Below are 19,713 nucleotides of genomic sequence, written 5' to 3'. Positions count from 1 at the left end.
TTTAATTGTTTTTTTCGTAACAAACATTTGTCAGAAAAGACAAGAACATATAAAATATATTACGCCCACAACTAGGCGGGGAAACCTTCAGGACAAAAACACTTGCATAGTCCACTCAGATACCCGAACTAAATTAGCAAAGACAACAAAAGAAAATTCACAAACAATAAAAATCATCCGGTTCCGCACTATTTAGGTAGAATTATTTTTTAAGGATTCCGGTTCTGTAGCGTCAGTAATTTTCGGTTCCGGTTCCAGTTTTTTCGGTTTTTAAGAGTTTCGACATGAATAAATACAATTATTGTCATTATTATCAAAAAAACAAATTATTAATTATAAAAAATAAATAATAAATACACAAAATTGAAGTAGTTACATTATTCTCTCGATTATTCTTTTACGTATTTTTTAGGTTTAATTGAAACTTATTTTTTGCTTACACGTTCGTGAGCTGCCTGTCTCTTTCTACTTTCCTTTTGTTCAGCAGTAGTTTCTTCATACACTCTTTCAGTCCTCTTACTGTTTTTGATTCATTTTCGGTATTATAATCTCTACTACTCTACCCTAATATTTTATATTTGTTTAGTATTACGGTTAAGTTGGTCGTTTCGTTTGCTGTAGCGCATTAGGAGAAAAATACGTTACGTACTCTGTCAAATCCATGACAATAAAAGCAACTCAGATGACTCCGTGACTTTTCAGACGTTAGAATACTTTTACTTTTAATAACTTTAAATAACTTCTTCTCAACAACGTTATTATAATTACGTCTCCAACTAAACAAATAGGGTCAACTGCGTAATAAAAATCACGCACTCCAGCCGTCACCAAATAAAAAAATTCCGTTTAAACCAGTGTCTCCCGTATTTAAAGGATCCACTACTTCCACCATAAAATCTTCTTTATCAATTTACACATAAACCACCAATTCGACAAGAACGCCTTCCCACTTACGCCGAAAAAAACGCGCACATCTTATTACTGCATCTTCTTATCAGAACAGCATGTGCATTCCTTAAAATTTCGACCAAAAATAAAACTTATCGCAAAGGACCAGATAAGCTTTTTTATAAATCACGAAAACTCGACCAGATGTATCTTACTCCTAGCATATTTTATTTCAATTGAACAATTTACAAAAGCGATAAAATGTAAACGAAAATTACGCATCTACACAAACTTCTAGAAGGAAAAACAAAAAATTAAATACAAATTCGAAGGAAACGATCACACTTTGTGTTTATTTATAAAAACCCACCAGTTACTCTAAAAAATTGAAATATTTCACATACACATTGAAGGTGCTGAAACCAAAATATAACGTCCGCGTAACGTACAGTGTACTTCGCCCCCGCCATGCCGGTTGAAAAATTCTCTTCATCTCATCGAGCTTTTTTTACTTCACGTTTGCGTCTTTTAATGCCAACATCCCTTTAACAAACTTCGCCCGCATCAACCTCCTTCGCGTCTTTTTTCACATCTTCTATTACTACAGGTTTCCCTCAACTCTTGTTTGCGATTCAATTCCTTTTCTTCACCGCCAACCCCTTTTCTTGTTCTTCGTGCCTCCTTCACACTCTTCTGGAACGTTTTCTACGCCACCTTTCTATCTGCTCCTCTTCACGTTTGCTTTGTGTCTTTTTTATGTTTTGTTCCTTCACTCATTTTTCCTTAAAAGCCATCTTCACAACGTCGTCAAAGTATGCTCACCTTGCGCTCCCTTCCCCCCTTTTCAAATTCAAGAGCCCTCCTCCCCATTTTCGTACTTCATTCATACCTTCTTACGCTTCCTTCACGTGCCCTCCACACACTTCCGCAAGTCATTCCTACGCATTCTTCATTTTTCACCACACCTCCACTTTTAACTGTGTCGCAGCTCACTCGCCTTTGCTCCCACCCCTTCATTTTTTTCACATCTCTCTTCACGATTTTTAAATTCTTCTTTCCATAGAGTAAATAATCTCTATGCTCTTTCGCCCCTTCTTCAGATCTCTCTCACGCTTCTTTTAAACATTCTTTGTTCTCCTCCCCCCTTTGACATGTTTCACATCTCGCTCGTGCCGTTTTCGTACCTCCTTTACCCTTTCTTCGAGCATTATTCACTTGCGCCTCGCCCTTATTTATCTTTTCCTCTTGCTCCTCGCGCATCATTTATTCTCCTATTCACATCCTCAACTGTTTTACACCTCCTTCACAATCCTGCTTAACGCTTTACTTACATTAACTTCACGGTCCTTTTTCGCTGTTAATTTAGCTTTATTTCACTCCCCTTCTTCTACAACTACCCACTTTAGATGCCCCTTATGCTTTATTTACGAGTCAGGCATTTTTCACTTCCTCCCGCACTCCTTACACTTCCATCACGTGTTGTTCAGGTCTCATTCCTTTTTTTTTTCTCGACTCCTTCAGGTTTATTCAACCGTTTCTCATTCTGCGGTAACGTATCCCTACGGTTAGGCAACACATCTTACATCTGGGGAAAATTCCGAAACGTTCTATGATCAGTCTTCGACCTCAATTTGTTATTTACACTTTGCATAAAATGCTGAATATTTGTTTACTGAAGTATGGCGTGCTCGAGTTGTATGTACCTACCGTTATCTGAATCATGTTTGTTTGTTACACTGTACAGGTGATTATGCCTTTGTATGGTTTTATTAAGTATTTATTTATGTATTCACTTGTAAGTATATATTTTTGACTAACCCTTTACTCCATGGGGGAAGTACCTCATACAATTCTAATTGTTCGCCGTATAATGTTGCTTCTTCGTCTCGTGCGGACTGCCTGTGTCTTAGCAATACAAGATAAGGGGGTCCTCTAATAAACTTTTCTTCTGTTTAGTATGTGAGGTTTAGAGATGAGATAATCGACTTTAACATGAATACTGTTGGTATTTTCACTTGTACTTTTCGTGTTAAATTAATGGTAGACGATGCCTGGAGTATAGTCGTGCCATTTTGATGTGTTTTTTATGTACATGTAATTTATCATTTTTCGGGTTGTTTTGTTGTGCCTAAATTTAACCGTAGATGTGACTTTGGATTTAGGTATGATGTTTTCAGCTGTGTTCCATCTCCCTCGTATCATCACATGCCATGCAAGCTTCATTTAACCCCCCCCCTTTCATTTACTTCATATCTCTTTTGCGTTTCTTCGCGAATATGTCTCTTGCGCCTTTTTAACATACTCTTTACATCTCCTTTACGCATTTAGGTTTCTTTTGCGCCTCCTGCACATTCTTTTCTACCTTACTCGTGCCTTCAGAACTCGCTTGACAGGTGTTGGGGAAGGATTATTGCGAACCTCTTCCCCATACTGTAGAGAACTTAGCATCTGGGGGTACGGAAAAGCAAAGAAAAAAGTCGATGACCATCAAATAAGTACATACTCAATAACTGTACACCTGTAAACCTTAATACCTTTTTGGCGATATTCTGGAAATAGCAATGGAACTGTCGGGTATGGAATACCCCCCCCCCCCCCCGCAAACCTCTGCATACCCACTTTACTAATTCTATCAAATTGGCAACTGGCATATTTGCTAGGCATGGTATGCACCCAGTTGGTGAACCTACCCATCATATCGCCGATGATAGGCTTTGTCCAATTGATGGCATTGAGCTTTTTTTATGTTGGTTGCCTATCTATTGCAGTCGGTAACCGTTCACTTAGAAAATTTTATCAATCAAACAGTGGCTATTTTAGATTGCCAACGATTTATTTATAGCCGATGCGAATTATTTGTGGCAATCACACTTTGCAACGATATTTCGGTCTAAAGATCATCAACCATCTGTTTACTACCTCGATAACCTCTCAAAGTTTCCCCACATCGTCGATTAAAAGGCGAAAAAATTAGAATAATTTAATAAAAATATTTACATCGAATAAATTAAAAATCTTATGGCATACTGCTGAGATCATAACACCTCAATTATTTTGTACTTGTAATTACGAGCTAGTCATCCGTTGACACCTGCGTGCTCGCGCTTGAAAACGAGCCCCTTGCGCTCTCCGTCTGGTAGCAGCTCGGAGGTACGGTGATGAAATTGCATTTCTTGTAGTTGGGCCACTTTTTTCCGCTGCACACTCGCTTCAGAATACTTTTTTCAGACTTGTCGTTCTCGACCTTACAGGTAATAATTACTTCGGGAATCGTATTGGCGAGGAACGGCTGTATCGTGGGCGCCTCGACTAGTTTGCAATCGTCCGACGTTCGACGGCGCGGCGTCTCGATCGGTATGTTCGCGATCTTTTTGGCGCGCACGAGCCCGAGCAGTTTGAGAAGCTCGCGCCGTATCCTTCGGTTGCGGTAGGCGAAAAGGAACGGGGACACGACGTTGGAGAGCATCAGCAGGACGACCGCCGCGTAGTTGTATGACTGAGGCGTGGTGATGTTGATGATGTAACTGTTAAGTACGACGGCCAATCCGTACGGTATGTAACAGACGAGGACCATGAATATGACTAAGATGCTGATCTTCGCCGCTCTCGTTTCCTCCCGGTAGCGAAAGACCGAGGCGTTCGAGAGGCGGTGCTTGAGGTGACTTATGAAGCCGACGCGCTCGCTAACGCTCCTCTTGACGTTATTCGGATTGTCGACCAAATTCGAGATGATGGGCGCCGATCGCACCCGTTGCAAGCTGGGCGAGTCCTGCGCGAGATCCAGCCGACTTTCGCTGGGCGCCTTTACCGGGGGGCCCTTGGTGGACTGGCGCATGCGCTCGCTGCTGTTGTGCGCCGCCGAGTAGATGCAGACGTAGATCGCGCATATCGCGAGGAACGGTGCGAGGACGACGGCCAAGAAGTAGACCACCGCGTAGACGGAATTGAGCAACTTGATGTAGTCCTCGTCCGTGCTCCGGCGCGAGCAGAACTGCCACAAGTTCGAGGCGTTCTGGCTCAAACCGCTTAGAATCGCGAAGAAGATGGCGACGAACCAGGCCGACATTATCAGAACGGTCGAGCGCACTTTGTCAATGTAAGAGTGGTAGCGTAAGGAGTGGATGACCGCGAAGTATTGGTCGACCCCGATCAGAAGCACGCTGAGGATTGAGGCCGTGCAGACGAACCCTACGGTGCTCTGCGCCACGTAGCACAAAGTGTTATTGGGGGCGCCAACAATGTCCATCTCCAGCTTCTCGTTGATCACCAGTCGAGACTCATCGACTGCCTCCTCAATGATCTCCTTGACGAGGACGGCCGGCTCCTGGAGCGAGGTCTGGTCGACGATTAGGAGAGGAATGAGCAGCACGCTCGAGAGCAAGTTGGTGATGAGAAGATTAATCGTGAATCTGCAAAGAGCGGCGTTTAACTTCAACTAAGCTCGAAGCGTCATTCATTTACCTGTTGGACACAGTGCGAAGTCCGCGTCTTCTGCAAAAAACCAGCAGTAGCAAAAAGTTGGCGACGAGCGCGATCACCGACGAAGTCACCAAGGCCGCCGTCACCACCCAGTGCTGACTCTGAAGATCCATTCGCAATCTACGAAAATAAATCACATCAACAATCGATTCGGATTTAAACGCGGATGCTTCGCCCACCGCATGATTAATGCTTATAGACGCAATGACATCAGTTTAAATCGACGTTTTTGGATTATTGAAATCAGGCAAAGTACTTCACGCTCGAAATGAACGAATATCTATTAATTAACTACGCGCGTTACCGACGAATGTTAATGAGAGGTTGCGGTTGATCGAAAATCAATGCAATTAATTTTTTTAGTTTATTAGGCTTAATTTGTCATTGGGAAAATAACGCATCGATTACGCGACAATGACCCGTAATTTTCCAAACTAGTTTCGCTAGCTTTCCGACCACTTTTCGAACAAAGGAAAAAAAAAAGAAAAAAAAATGTATTATCAGGTTATGGGCCCGACCAATTAAAATGTTAATTTTCCGTACTGGGCGACGATTGTTCAAAAATTGCGTCAGAATTTCAAGGCTGGATAAATCGGTCGCAATCACCGACTGACCTAATTTCTACACATCTCCTAGCCGTGACCTTCCATGGGAAACATTATCCAGTGTCTATTTTTCGGAAAATCAACCCCATCAATTGATCATGACCTTGTCAAATGTTCGTATCAGAACCAAAAATGAGTTAGTCACACTCTTTCAATTTTTGAAGGTTCGCGGGTAAGTCGTACGGGTTTATAATTCGGCTCGAGTGAATTACTCGAGAGAAATGTCAGGGAAAACTTAAAAACGGGTGAAAAGTCAAGATGGCGCGCTCATTTTTTGTTTTTATCAAGATTTTCAACCCTGTGAAAAATGCATCACGTCACGTTGGCTAAAGTCGTGGATTATTGAAAAGACCGCGTGCAAGTCGTGTGAATTTAAAATTCCGCTTTTAAGTGAATTATTTGAGAGAAAAACGGTGGGAAATTCAAGATGGCGCACTTATTTTTTGTTTTTATCGAGATTTTCAACGCCTTGATCAATGCATGACGTTGGTTAAGGTCGTGGATTATAAAAACGAACGCGTGCAAGTCGCGTGAATTTAAAATTCCGCTTTTAAGTGAATTATTTGAGAGAAAAACGGTGGGAAATTCAAGATGGCGCACTTATTTTTTGTTTTTATCGAGATTTTCAACGCCTTGATCAATGCATGACGTTGGTTGGGGGTCGTGGATTATTAAAACGACCGCGTGCAAGTCGCGTGATTTTAAAATTCCGCTTTTAAGTGAATTATTTGAGAGAAAAACGGGGGAAATTCAAAATGGCGCACTCATTTTTTTTGTTTTATCATGATTTTTAACCGCAGGATTAATGCATCACATTGGCTAAAGTCGTGGATTTTAAAAAGGGCCGCGTGCAAGTCGTGTGAATTTAAAATTCCGCTTTTAAGTCAATTATTTGAGAGAAAAACGGGGGAAATTCAAAATGGCGCACTCATTTTTTTTGTTTTATCATGATTTTTAACCGCAGGATTAATGCATCACGTTGGCTAAAGTCGTGGGTTTTTCAATGGCCGCGTGCAAGTCGAGTGAATTTAAAATTCCGCTTTTAAGTGAATTATTTGAGAGAAAAACGGGGGGAAATTCAAGATGGCGCACTTATTTTTGGTTTTTATCGAGATTTTCAACGCCTTGATCAATGCATGACGTTGGTTAGGGTCGTGGATTATTAAAACGACCGCGTGCAAGTTGCGTGAATTTAAAATTCCGCTTTTAAGTGAATTATTTGAGAGAAAAACGGGGGGAAATTCAAGATGGCGCACTTATTTTTTGTTTTTATCGAGATTTTCAACGCCTTGATCAATGCATGTCGTTGGTTGGGGTCGTGGATTATTAAAACGACCGCGTGCAAGTCGCGTGAATTTAAAATTCCGCTTTTAAATGAATTATTTGAGAGAAAAACGGGGGGAAATTCAAGATGGCGCACTCATTTTTGTTTTTATCATGATTTTCATACACGACGTTGGCTAAGTTCGTAGGTTTTTAAAACGACCGTATTAAAGTCGTGTGAATTGAAAAACTGATACTGGGTGTTTTTTTTATTTTTAATTTTGGTCATGTTGTTCAGAATGTGACGTGTTTGAAATGTTGTGTTGATGTTTTTCATTGAGATAAGTTGTTTTTCTGATATATCATTATCTCTTTCTGAGTTTTGGATCGTTATGATACGTAGGTTGGTTACAGTTACACGGAATGAATGTAAATTAGTTCCGAAATTCTCTATTCAATGATAATTCGCTAGCATTGCGTAAGAAAATTTCTTTTCTGTCACCATTGGTGATCCATGAGAAAGCTTTCGCACGGTGGTACCATTTTTGCGAAAATTTCCAAATACATTCTCAAAAAAAATTGTTTACCATGGAGATCGCGATATTTGTACAATTTTCTAGTGCATGAGCGATTTGTCGGAAGTTACTCATAAATGCTTAATGAGCATGACCCATTGTTTTGCATTGTTTTAGCAGCGATAGATACCTAGAAGTGAAGGTCCGAAGGTAACAGCATATAAATATTGATACTTAGATTACTCAACTGGTAACACACGCATCAAAAGTCACTGTTTACATTAAAACTTTTCGTATTTGCGATAAGCCCCAGCTTTATCAATTGCTTCGTTACGCAAATCGCGCGATTTTGAAATGAAATCTAATGAATGACGCCTACCGTCGATTTACGATGGGGAACGTTGAAAGGGGCCTTCTCGGCAAAGATGCACTTTGGCAGATTTTCAAAACTGAACACTTTAACTGGCAATAAATTGGTACACAAACGCTAGCACGTGTAAAATGGGTCGATTTTAATTTAGACTTTCTCTAATTGCACAACGAAATCGCTGTTGGTAATACCCTCCGTTTGATTCGATGTGGGAAATTCCTTTCGTTCACAATGTATAATCTATTTCTATACCGAGAAGTTGGAGGGACTCCAAGAACGAATATATGAGAGCTTGTTCCTCTGTACTATGATAAATGGCGTTAGCGTATTTTTGTAATAAACAAACACCACTTTCGCTCTTATTTTTGAAGTGCTGTTAAAAGATAGCACGGTTTTATATATATGTAGACTAGAAACCAATTTCGAAAAAAATTCAAAGGGCTGTAACTTTTGAACTAGTATCTTGGAACTGTTTGAAATTATGGATTCTACAGGCCACATTCTATAAGACAATTTTTTTCCGGGTCGATCTGAGACAATTTTTTCTTCGGGGCTCAAAAAAGGCAGTGTATAACCTTCCTTTTTTACCAAAAATCGACTACACCAAAATTTCTCGGGAAAACACTTTTTCTTATTAATTTGGGTGCGTAGAATCCAAATCAATTCGTACTTTTTCCATCAGACTTCTTAATCAAAAGTTATAGACCAGAAACTAATTTCGAAAAAAAATTCAAAGGGCTGTAACTTTTGAACTACTAGCCCAATCTTGGAACTGTTTGAAATTATGGATTCTACAGGCCACATTCTATAAGAAAATTTTTTTCCGGGTCGATCTGAGACAATTTTTTTTGCGGGCCTCAAAAAAGGCAGTGTATAACCTTCCTTTTTTACCAAAAATCGACTACACCAAAATTTCTCGGGAAAACACTTTTTTTATTAATTTGGGTGCGTAGAATCCAAATCAATTCGTACTTTTTCGATCAGACTTCTCAATCAAAAGTTATAGACTAGAACCCAATTTCGAAAAAAAATTCAAAGGGCTGTAACTTTTGAACTAGTAGCCCAATCTTGGAACTGTTTGAAATTATGGATTCTACAGGCCACATTCTATAAGAAATTTTTTTTCCGGGTCGATCTGAGACAATTTTTTTTGTCAAAAAAGGCAGGTTATAACCTTCCTTTTTTACCAAAAATCGACTACACCAAAATTTCTCGGGAAAACACTTTTTCTTATTAATTTTGGTGCGTAGAATCCAAAACAATTCGTACTTTTTCGATCAGACTTCTCAATCAAAAGTTATAGACTAGAAACCAATTTCGAAAAAAAATTCAAAGGGCTGTAACTTTTGAACTAGTAGCCCAATCTTGGAACTGTTTGAAATTATGGATTCTACAGGCCACATTCTATAAGAAAATTTTTTTCCGGGTCGATCTGAGACAATTTTTTTTTCGGGGCTCAAAAAAAGGCAGTGTATAACCTTCCTTTTTTACCAAAAATCGACTACACCAAAATTTCTCGGGAAAACACTTTTTCTTATTAATTTGGGTGCGTAGAATCCAAATCAATTCGTACTTTTTCGATCAGACTTCTCAATCAAAAGTTATAGACTAGAAACCAATTTCGAAAAAAAATTCAAAGGGCTGTAACTTTTGAACTAGTAGCCCAATCTTGGAACTGTTTGAAATTATGGATTCTACAGGCTACATTCTATAAGAAAATTTTTTTCCGGGTCGATCTGAGGCAATTTTTTCTTCGGGGCTCAAAAAAAGGCAGTGTATAACCTTCCTTTTTTACCAAAAATCGACTACACCAAAATTTCTCGGGAAAACACTTTTTCTTATTAATTTTGGTGCGTAGAATCCAAAACAATTCGTACTTTTTCGATCAGACTTCTCAAAAGTTATAGACTAGAAACCAATTTCGAAAAAAAAATTCAAAGGGCTGTAACTTTTGAACTAGTAGCCCAATCTTGGAACTGTTTGAAATTATGGATTCTACAGGCCACATTCTATAAGAAAATTTTTTTTCCGGGTCGAAATTTTTTTTTCGGGGCTCAAAAAAAGGCAGTGTATAACCTTCCTTTTTTACCAAAAATCGACTACACCAAAATTTCTCGGGAAAACACTTTTTCTTATTAATTTTGGTGCGTAGAATCCAAAACAATTCGTACTTTTTCGATCAGACTTCTCAATCAAAAGTTATAGACTAGAAACCAATTTCGAAAAAAATTCAAAGGGCTGTAACTTTTGAACTAGTAGCCCAATCTTGGAACTGTTTGAAATTATGGATTCTACAGGCCACATTCTATAAGAAAATTTTTTTTCCGGGTTGATCTGAGACAATTTTTTTTTCGGGGCTCAAAAAAAGGCAGTGTATAACCTTCCTTTTTTACCAAAAATTGACTACACCAAAATTTCTCGGGAAAACACTTTTTCTTATTAATTTGGGTATAGATTTATATATAGACATCCAACAAGGGGACGATGTGGCACCTTAGAGAAAGTCACAGTAATGGCTCCCATCAGTTAATAAACACTCTAAAAGAGCTGTGATGAATGTGTATTAGGAGAACATGCTTTTTTTTTATCTCAGGTGGGTTTTTTGATTCTCGTCTCTTGGTAAATTCCAAATGCTCCTGTTTTTGTATTAGGACAGCATGAAATATTTGTTTCATTGTTGAACCATACCTTTTATTATTCATGCCTTACGAAGAAGAACGTTATTTTTAATCAGGAGAACATGATGCGAAAGGGTTGTTCTAGCATGCATCTTTTTCACAGTCATATTTCTGATAATATTTGTATTGGGAGAGTTATTTTTAATGCATCATGGTTAGTGTTGGATGCCTTTTAGCCGCAACGATGTACCTGCAAGTGAGCAATGCAGGAAATGAGAAGAAGGGATCGAAACATACAACAGATGGAAAAGATCATATGAAGAGAACATTTCTTTTTATTGTGTTTGACCGAAAGACGCTTGACACATTGTCAAAAACACCCCCGAGACTAATAACTATCTCTAAGACCATCCCTTGCCTAAGTAATATTCCCAACCCCACAGGATTCTGGGGTTACGTTCGATGGTCCCTCTCTAGAAATTATAAAGTAAATCCTTTTGGGGAAAAATGCACAACCGGGGGGTCTGGGGGGTGTGGAATACCCCCCCAGCACTACTCCCCAGCGATCGAAACTTACCGTGCACTTGAAAATGCACCCTCTAAGTTAATTGGTCAATTTCGATCAGGAGCACAGCGCCACGGGCTTGAAAATGTACCAGCCAATACCAGCTTGAGCTGTAACCTCCGAGATTGATTCTTCCAATTGGATTTTGTTCTCCTGACAAGTGACAAATGCTTCTAATGAATTTTTTGTATTAGGAGAGTATACAGCGTAGCATTGCTAAGATTAAGCTCGATTATTCTTGTTCTCCTGATGGTTTCGATGAATATGCTAGAACATAAGAGCCGTTTCATTCGTATTCACCTAATAAAACCTAACGTTTTTAAGTAATGAATTTTATATTAGGAGAGCATAAAAATATCATTAATTTTTTACAGTTAGAAGAACTGTACCGGTTCTGAACAAAACAATCCTGAATATACGGTTCGTTCGGACTATGTTTCGGGACTAGGTAATCGCATTCCCGTTTTTCAAATCACCTCCTTGATTGACGATTTGTTATGCGACGCTCTGCCAATAAAAACAATCGGACGCATCGCCTTGTTGGCATAACGTAGGTATGCAAAACAAGATTTATGGGTTATCGTCGTTTTCGAAAATTGCACTCACGCGAAAAAAATCGCTCGTTATTATACAAAAACCTGTTATGCATAACTGTTATTAATAACAGTTTTGCAAAACGCTCAATCGTTATGGAAATTAGGTGAATCGTTTACCTTTGTGTAATTTTCTTTCCCATTTCAATTTGCCTCCGCGAACAATCGTGTATGGGTAATTACTACCCGAACAAAAAAAAAAGGATTAATTTACATAATACCATTAGAACAATAGCTCATTTGCATAATTACAAAGAAAGTTTTCTCGTGCCATTCGATATTAACGAGACACATTGACGGAACGTCGGCCTGATTGCGAACCAGAAATAAAACCGCCTAAAAATATCCCCTCGTCCTGCAAGGGGACTTCCCCTCAATCGCCTAGGAAGCGCGGAATTACCAGGTCTTTATTTAAATCTGACCTCTTTTGTCTGGTAGATAATCGAGTACATAATTATACACCTAGTGACATTCATTAGCGTCGATTGTGAAGCTGCAATCGTCGGGGATGGCCGCACGTGGCAGGAATCGACGGCGGGTGGCGTCGGAGGATTTTACCTACGCTCCGAATGAAAAAAAGATCTCACGCGCTCGTTAGCTGAAAGTCGGAAAGTCCCAGTAATTTTGGTACACAGTTATCAAATCTAATAATCTAAAAACTTGCGGGTGTTTTTGTGAGTCCAAACGGCATTCGGCAATCGTGACCAGCGTTTTTCGGCCAAGCGCAATAAAAACTTCGCTTCGTATCTGTTCCATTCCCCTTTCACACTTTTTTCCTCTCTTCCTTTCCGTAACTGATTTTACAGGTGCATTGTTGAGGCCAAACGGCATTCGGGAAAAACCATGATTTCCTTACGTGATATAAACAGAAGCAACTCCTTCGTTGCGATACACAAATGCATCAAACACATCTGGTATTTATCAGGAAAACATGAGTTAAGAAGCATGAATCGAGTGAATGGCAAACAGTATTTTATGATTTCTTAGTACGATCTCATACTTCGACAGTCAAAAAGATTCATGCACACTATAAAAAAGGAGATATCGTTCAACAGTTAAACAAATACTTCATGCCGTCCTAATACAAACAGTTTTCAGGACCATTAGGCATTTACCAAGAGACAAGAATCATAGGACCCACCTGGGAGACAAAATGCACATTATTAATTTACATTCATCAAAGCACGTAAGGTAACAGACAAACAGATTTCGCACTTTCTGTTCTCCTAATCCAAATGTTCAATGCAATAAGAGATCACTTGTCATGCCTCGACTAAAGGTCGGATAACTTATGTTCTATTATTCGCGATTGGCTGTGAACCTTTTTTGAGTGTTTTGTAATCGTCCCTTTTGGTTTTGTTGGGATGTCTACATCTTAGGTGTCAAGTTTTTTTAAAAGATTCCTGAATGTAGTCTCAATTCTTGAATTGTTTTGGTTTTTACTTCACATCTTCATGAGACCTTTTTTTTTAAATTGTTTATCCGAAAAGTTTTCTGTATGTTTTCCCAAATTGTTTTTGGAGGATTTTGGATACTTGCAGAATTTTTGAATTGTCCTTGTCCGTTTGGAGATTTTCGCGCTAGATTTTTGGAGTTTTTTTTCCTTTAAAGCCTTAGGAAGCCTTTTTTAAAAGAATCTTGGGGTTTTCGGAGACATCTTCGGAATCCCTCGCCCTTTTTTTTGGAAAAGTACTGCAATTCCATAAGCCCCCCCCCCCCCCGGTGTGACGTTTCGCCTTCAACCTCAAGTCCTCCCGTGCTACTTTTGGAACTACTATGGAAAACCGCTCAGCGCCTGAAACTTTTATGATAGGTGCAGGAAAATGGAGATTAAATCTTTCTTTTACTTGGGGTGGAGGGGGGGGGGGCAACCCCCCGGTTCTACATTCTTCCCCAAAATATTTAGTCCTTTTTGCACGTACTTTATAATTTCTACAGGGGAACGGTTGAAAGGAATACCAGAATCCTGTGGGAAAGGGAAATTCGATGGTCTTCTATAAAAAAAAAGCTAGCACAGGAGACCTCAGGGGTGAACGTTTTCAGGGACAACGTAACACCGGGAAGCCTGGGGGGTATTCCAATACCCCCCAGCGATCGAAAATTGTATGATTGGTGCATTACTTATATCTTTCTTTTTCCTGGGGATATTCCATACCCCCCAGATCCCCCGGTGGTACGTTACCTTTCAAAACCTTCTCTCATGGTTTTTGTAGGAGACCATTGAATTTCCCTTGCTTAAGAAATTTTCCCTACCCCCACGATTGTGGGGTTCCGTTCGATGGTTCCTCTCTGGAAATTAAAAAGTAAGTGCTAAAAGCATGCAACCTTTTGGGGAAAGATGTACAACCGGGGGGTCTGGGGGGTATGGAATACCCCCCAGGGATCGAAAATTGGTGCAGAGAGGTGAACATTAAATCTTTCTTTTTCCTGGGGGGTATTCCATACCCCCCAGACCCCTCGGTGGTGCGTTACCCCTCAAAACCTTCAACCCTAAGTACTCCCATGGTAGTTTTTTTGTAGAAGACCATTGAATTTCCATTACCTAAAGCATTTCCCTACCCCCAGGATTCTGGGGTTCCGTTCGATGGTTCCTCTCTAGAAATAAAAAGTAAGTGCTAAAAGCATGCAACCTTTTGGGGAAAGATGTACAACCGGGGGGTCTGGGGGGTATGGAATACCCCCCAGGAATCGAAAATTGATGCAGAGTGGTGAACATTAAATCTTTCTTTTTCCTGGGTGGTATTCCATACCCCCCCGACCTCCCGGTGGTGCGTTACCCCTCAAAACCTTCAACCCTAAGTACTCCCATGGTTTTTTGTAAAAGACCATTGAATTTCCCTTACCTAAAGCATTTCCCTACCCGCAGGATTCTGGGGTTCCGTTCGATGGTTCCTCTCTAGAAATTAAAAAGTACGTGCTAAAAGCATGCAACCTTTTGGGGAAAGATGTACAACCGGGGGGTCTGGGGGGTATGGAATACCCCCCAGGGATCGAAAATTGGTGCAGAGAGGTGAACATTAAATCTTTCTTTTTCCTGGGGGGTATTCCATACCCCCCAGACTCCCCGGTGGTGTGTTACCCCTCAAAACCTTCAACCGTAAGTACTCCCATGGTAGTTTTTTTGTAGAAGACCATTGAATTTCCATTACCTAAAGCATTTCCCTACCCCCAGGATTCTGGGGTTCCGTTCGATGGTTCCTCTCTAGAAATTAAAAAGTAAGTGCTAAAAGCATGCAACCTTTTGGGGAAAGATGTACAACCGGGGGGTCTGGGGGGTATGGAATACCCCCCAGGAATCGAAAATTGATGCAGAGTGGTGAACATTAAATCTTTCTTTTTCCTGGGTGGTATTCCATACCCCCCCGACCTCCCGGTGGTGCGTTACCCCTCAAAACCTTCAACCCTAAGTACTCCCATGGTTTTTTGTAAAAGACCATTGAATTTCCCTTACCTAAAGCATTTCCCTACCCGCAGGATTCTGGGGTTCCGTTCGATGGTTCCTCTCTAGAAATTAAAAAGTACGTGCTAAAAGCATGCAACCTTTTGGGGAAAGATGTACAACCGGGGGGTCTGGGGGGTATGGAATACCCCCCAGGGATCGAAAATTGGTGCAGAGAGGTGAACATTAAATCTTTCTTTTTCCTGGGGGGTATTCCATACCCCCCAGACTCCCCGGTGGTGTGTTACCCCTCAAAACCTTCAACCGTAAGTACTCCCATGGTAGTTTTTTTGTAGAAGACCATTGAATTTCCCTTACCTAAAGCATTTCCCTACCCCCAGGATTTTGGGGTTCCGTTCGATGGTTCCTCTCTAGAAATTAAAAAGTAAGTGCTAAAAGCATGCAACCTTTTGGGGAAAGATGTACAACCGGGGGGTCTGGGGGGTATGGAATACCCCCCAGGGATCGAAAATTGGTGCAGAGAGGTGAACATTAAATCTTTCTTTTTCCTGGGGGGTATTCCATACCCCCCAGACTCCCCGGTGGTGCGTTACCCCTCAAAACCTTCAACCCTAAGTACTCCCATGGTAGTTTTTTGTAGAAGACCATCGAATTTCCCTTACCTAAAGCATTTCCCTACCCACAGGATTCTGGGGTTCCGTTCTATGGTTCCTCTGTAGACATCTTAAAGTACATGCAAAAAGCACAAAATATTTCGGGAAATATTCAGAACAGGGGGGTCTAGAGGTATGTAACACCCCCCCCCCCCCCCGCGCATCTTTAATACTCTATTATTTCGTTATTCCTTTTATACACTCTGCGGAGCTTTTTGGATTTTACTTTTTTTGGTCCCTGAAATTTTCTGTAAGTTTTGGAAAACTCTTTGCTCGATTGTAAAATTTTATAGCTTTGAAAGCCCCGAGTTTAGTATATCCCGATTTTTTTTTTCATTTTTTCACGGTTTGCAAATTTGTTTTTTTTTTCCGAACTTTTTGAATCTTTCCGGAAAAGTCGGTTGTGGCATTTTTTTGAATTACATAATTTCGTAAACTCCTTCCACATTGTCCTTGATGCAGCTTTTAAATCTACTTTGTAGCGTTTACTCAAGCAACTGCGGTATCTTTTTGGAAATTCCCTTTAAACGATTTTTTTAATTTTTCTGTTGGAAAATATTTTTGAAAATTGGTATAAATTTTGTAGTGTTGAATTTTATTGAATAATTTTCGTCTTTGTGGTGGTAAACGCATTTTTAGTTCACAATGAAATCTGCCTGACAGTAGGAGGGTTGATGGGTGGCTTTGTGCTAGCCAGCGCATAAGCAAGGCCGAAAGGCATTCTTCATTTCAGGTAATTCGGCCTGTCGTATTCACTTTAGTAGGTGCGTAACACATAAATGGATGTTGTGTTAAAACTGCATTCCTTCAAGAACCTTGCTCTACAGATAATAAAATGCTATCGCTCATAATAGACAGACGTTTCTACTACCTACAACGCGAAAATCCTCCACGTGTGACACGATCGGAGCAACGAGGGTGACTTCCGTTACGATTGGGCAAGAAGTTTGTAGAAAGCCGTTATGTAAAACAGGGAAATGATTTCAAATTCTGCACGGTTTTAAGCGAGGTGAAAACTATGACTCACCTCTTTCTACTAGACAAAACGCACTACTACATCACGTATTTTACTCAAACATCCTGTATAATAGGTGCGTTCTTTTTAATTTCCATCAAACAATCTGGGTATGTAGGCCAAACGACATTTTTTTTTAAAACAAACTTTTAACGCGTCGAGGTTTCGGTTTATATAATATCCTGCTCACTTTCATAATTCAGAAAAATGCGCATTGTTGCGTTAAAATGAAAACAAACGGCGCGAGAGTCTGTCGAGTGCTCGCAATTCGACTGTGTGCACCATCAACACTACTCTAGACCAACTGAACTCGTGGAGAACCCGACCGAGCGTTTATATTTTAAGCCTCGCTCCTCGTGCTTTACAGCTGCTCAATTAGTATTTGCAGCGGTTCTGATTCACGGAGACGCCGTCGCTATCGATTTTGTTGTTGAGGGCTTCAGGTAAAAACGGGGGGGTTGATAACCTTTTTTAAAATCGATGATCACCAGAGCTCACCTGAACCGTTCTCTTTTGTTTTGTTGTGACGAATGGAATTCCAAGGACGACCCCTTTGGCACCTTTTCGATTATCGACAACTTTCTTCGCTTTTGTCCGTGACTAATTGCTCACATTTGGTTTGCTGATGACCCTTTCTCGAAAATATTTTCATGTGCGTTTTTACGCAACTGCATCGTTCACTTTGAGGTGCCAAAAAACCGGACGGTTTCGCTTTATGAGATGCGACTGACAATAACTATGGCACTTCACAAATAAAATTTAACATGGCGTTTTAAATTTATCGTTTTTCGAGTATCTGCCAACTTCCTTTCCAACCATTTCACTCACACCGTTTGGAAAAGTCACAAAGGAAACGTAATTAATGGGTCGCGGAATTGGGAACACACACCTCTTGGAGTCCTGCTCTCCCACGCCAGTCTTAAAGAGAAAAATGTTTCGAAAAGAAGCACAGCATATATTTATCGGGCCGATATTTTTCAATTTCCAAGTTCAAGCACTCCTCCCCCATGCGGATGAGGATACACATTCGTTTAAACTGTTACGCTACTCCAGATCGTTTCGTTCACAAAAGGAAGAAATTATGCAGGAATAGCACGATAGTACTAGTATAATGCTGAAAACCCGAAAGTTCTACGATATTTCTTTGACGCGATCTCGATAAAAAGCTTAAAAGGCGCCCGAACAAATTTGCAATCCCAACAAGAATGCCCGAATTAGTTGCAATTGCGGCATCTTTCCTTGGGTCTGCTTTTTTTTTGCATCTTGTTTGCTTCGTTTTAGCAGCCAATACAACACTCCTGTACGGCAAATTTCAGGAATGTAGTTCAGCTCTCAGCGTAGTGAAACAATAACCTCCTTTTTGAAAATCAAAAATGCGCTAAAAATTTGAAAAATTTGAAGGCTGTCCGTAAAAAACCCCGAACGGAATAGGACTCCAAAAACGCTCAAAAACATCCAAACGCAAAAGAGATTCCAAAACAATTCAAAAAATCTTCAAATACCCGGACTGGATTTTAAGAATCATTTAAAATCTATCTGTGAAAAGATACCGAAGATGAAGATGTCTAAAAAAACCAAAAGGACATGCTAAGATTCAAAACATTTTTGTTCTCCTGGTAAATATCAAACGCTTCTGATCATTTTTTGTATTAGGAAAGTGAGAGTCATTCGTCGTGAGGTAAACCTCGGTTATTCATGTTCTCCTGATAGATGTCTAATAGTTTGGTTAATTTGTATTAGGAGAACATGAGCTATTTTCCACTAACTTTAGCCGTACATTTTCTGATTTAGTTCCAAATGCGTTGGAAGACTTTTTTAGAAGTACAGAAAGTGTGAGGGTTATTTATCCTTGTATTCTACTACTCTTAATAAATGCTTATAATGAATCTGCGTTACGAGAAATAAGAGCTATTTGATTTCTGATTGTTGTTCTCCTGGTAAAATGCGTTCTAAAAACTTTTATTAGTAGAGTGTAAAGTGCGAGGATTATATTTCGATGAATCCGGGATAGAGCGTCAATTATTTGCAATTTAACGATTTAATTGAATTTACTACTGCTCTCCTGGTACTAATCTTCTATAGGAAATATCCCTAGCAAAATCAGAGGGGTACCTGCAACACTTTCAGTCAAATCCAAAATCTTTCACGGACTCGAAGATACACGCTCCTATTGAATTGCTCGAGACTTGCACTGTCGAGTTCAATCAGGAGTACAGAAGTACATGCAACATTTTCAGTCAGATGAAAAATCTTTCGGCCACAAACCACAAACTTGAAGATTCGCCCTCTAAGTTAATTGGTCAATACCTAGTCGAGATTTGCTCTCCCCATTCTAAGGCAGGTATTTCAATCAGGAGCGCAGAAGGACGACGAATAAATTGTGATCACGCACTTAAAGATACACTTTCTAAGTGATTTGGCCAACACCTGCTCGATTTTCGCCCTGTCAATACAATTCTAGGACAAAAGATATTTCGATCAGGACCAAAGTCCCTACAAATTTTTGATTCAGACTCAAAACATCTCGGAAAGATGACCGTACAGTGCGTTTTAAAATGCACCATTCAAGTTTGATAAAGCATACCGATCATAACACAGTCTAACAGAGAAAAGAATTTCGATCAGGAGCACAGCGCCACGGGCCATCTCAGTGAATTAGCCAATACCGGCTCAAATTTTAATGCCATGATTCCATTCAAATGTCACAGAGAAAAATATTTCTATCAGGCGAACAGAAGTTCAACGCAAA

General features: G+C 40.0%; 1 protein-coding gene across 3 annotated transcripts; it reads right to left on the bottom strand.

Annotated features, from left to right (window-relative positions):
- Positions 1-3,855: 3,855 nt before the first annotated feature.
- LOC116161607 (alpha-1B adrenergic receptor) lies at positions 3,856-17,696 on the bottom strand. 3 transcript variants are annotated; one of them, XM_031475007.1, is made up of 3 exons: positions 17,463-17,696; positions 5,350-5,487; positions 3,856-5,297 (listed from the first exon to the last, which is right to left on the bottom strand). In XM_031475007.1, exons 2-3 carry the CDS (start codon positions 5,478-5,480, stop codon positions 3,962-3,964), a joined length of 1,467 nt encoding a protein of 488 aa, XP_031330867.1. In that variant the 5' UTR covers positions 5,481-5,487; positions 17,463-17,696; the 3' UTR covers positions 3,856-3,961. The 3 variants fall into 3 exon arrangements, with proteins under 3 accessions (XP_031330867.1, XP_031330865.1, XP_031330868.1); XM_031475005.1 differs by lacking the exon at positions 17,463-17,696 and adding an exon at positions 16,977-17,314; XM_031475008.1 differs by lacking the exon at positions 17,463-17,696 and adding an exon at positions 8,130-8,492.
- Positions 17,697-19,713: the final 2,017 nt, after the last annotated feature.

This window comes from Photinus pyralis, unplaced genomic scaffold (assembly GCF_008802855.1).
Source record: "Photinus pyralis isolate 1611_PpyrPB1 unplaced genomic scaffold, Ppyr1.3 Ppyr1.4_LG10, whole genome shotgun sequence".
Lineage (NCBI taxonomy): Eukaryota > Metazoa > Arthropoda > Insecta > Coleoptera > Lampyridae > Photinus > Photinus pyralis.
This window is presented reverse-complemented; position numbering and strand designations above follow the sequence as displayed.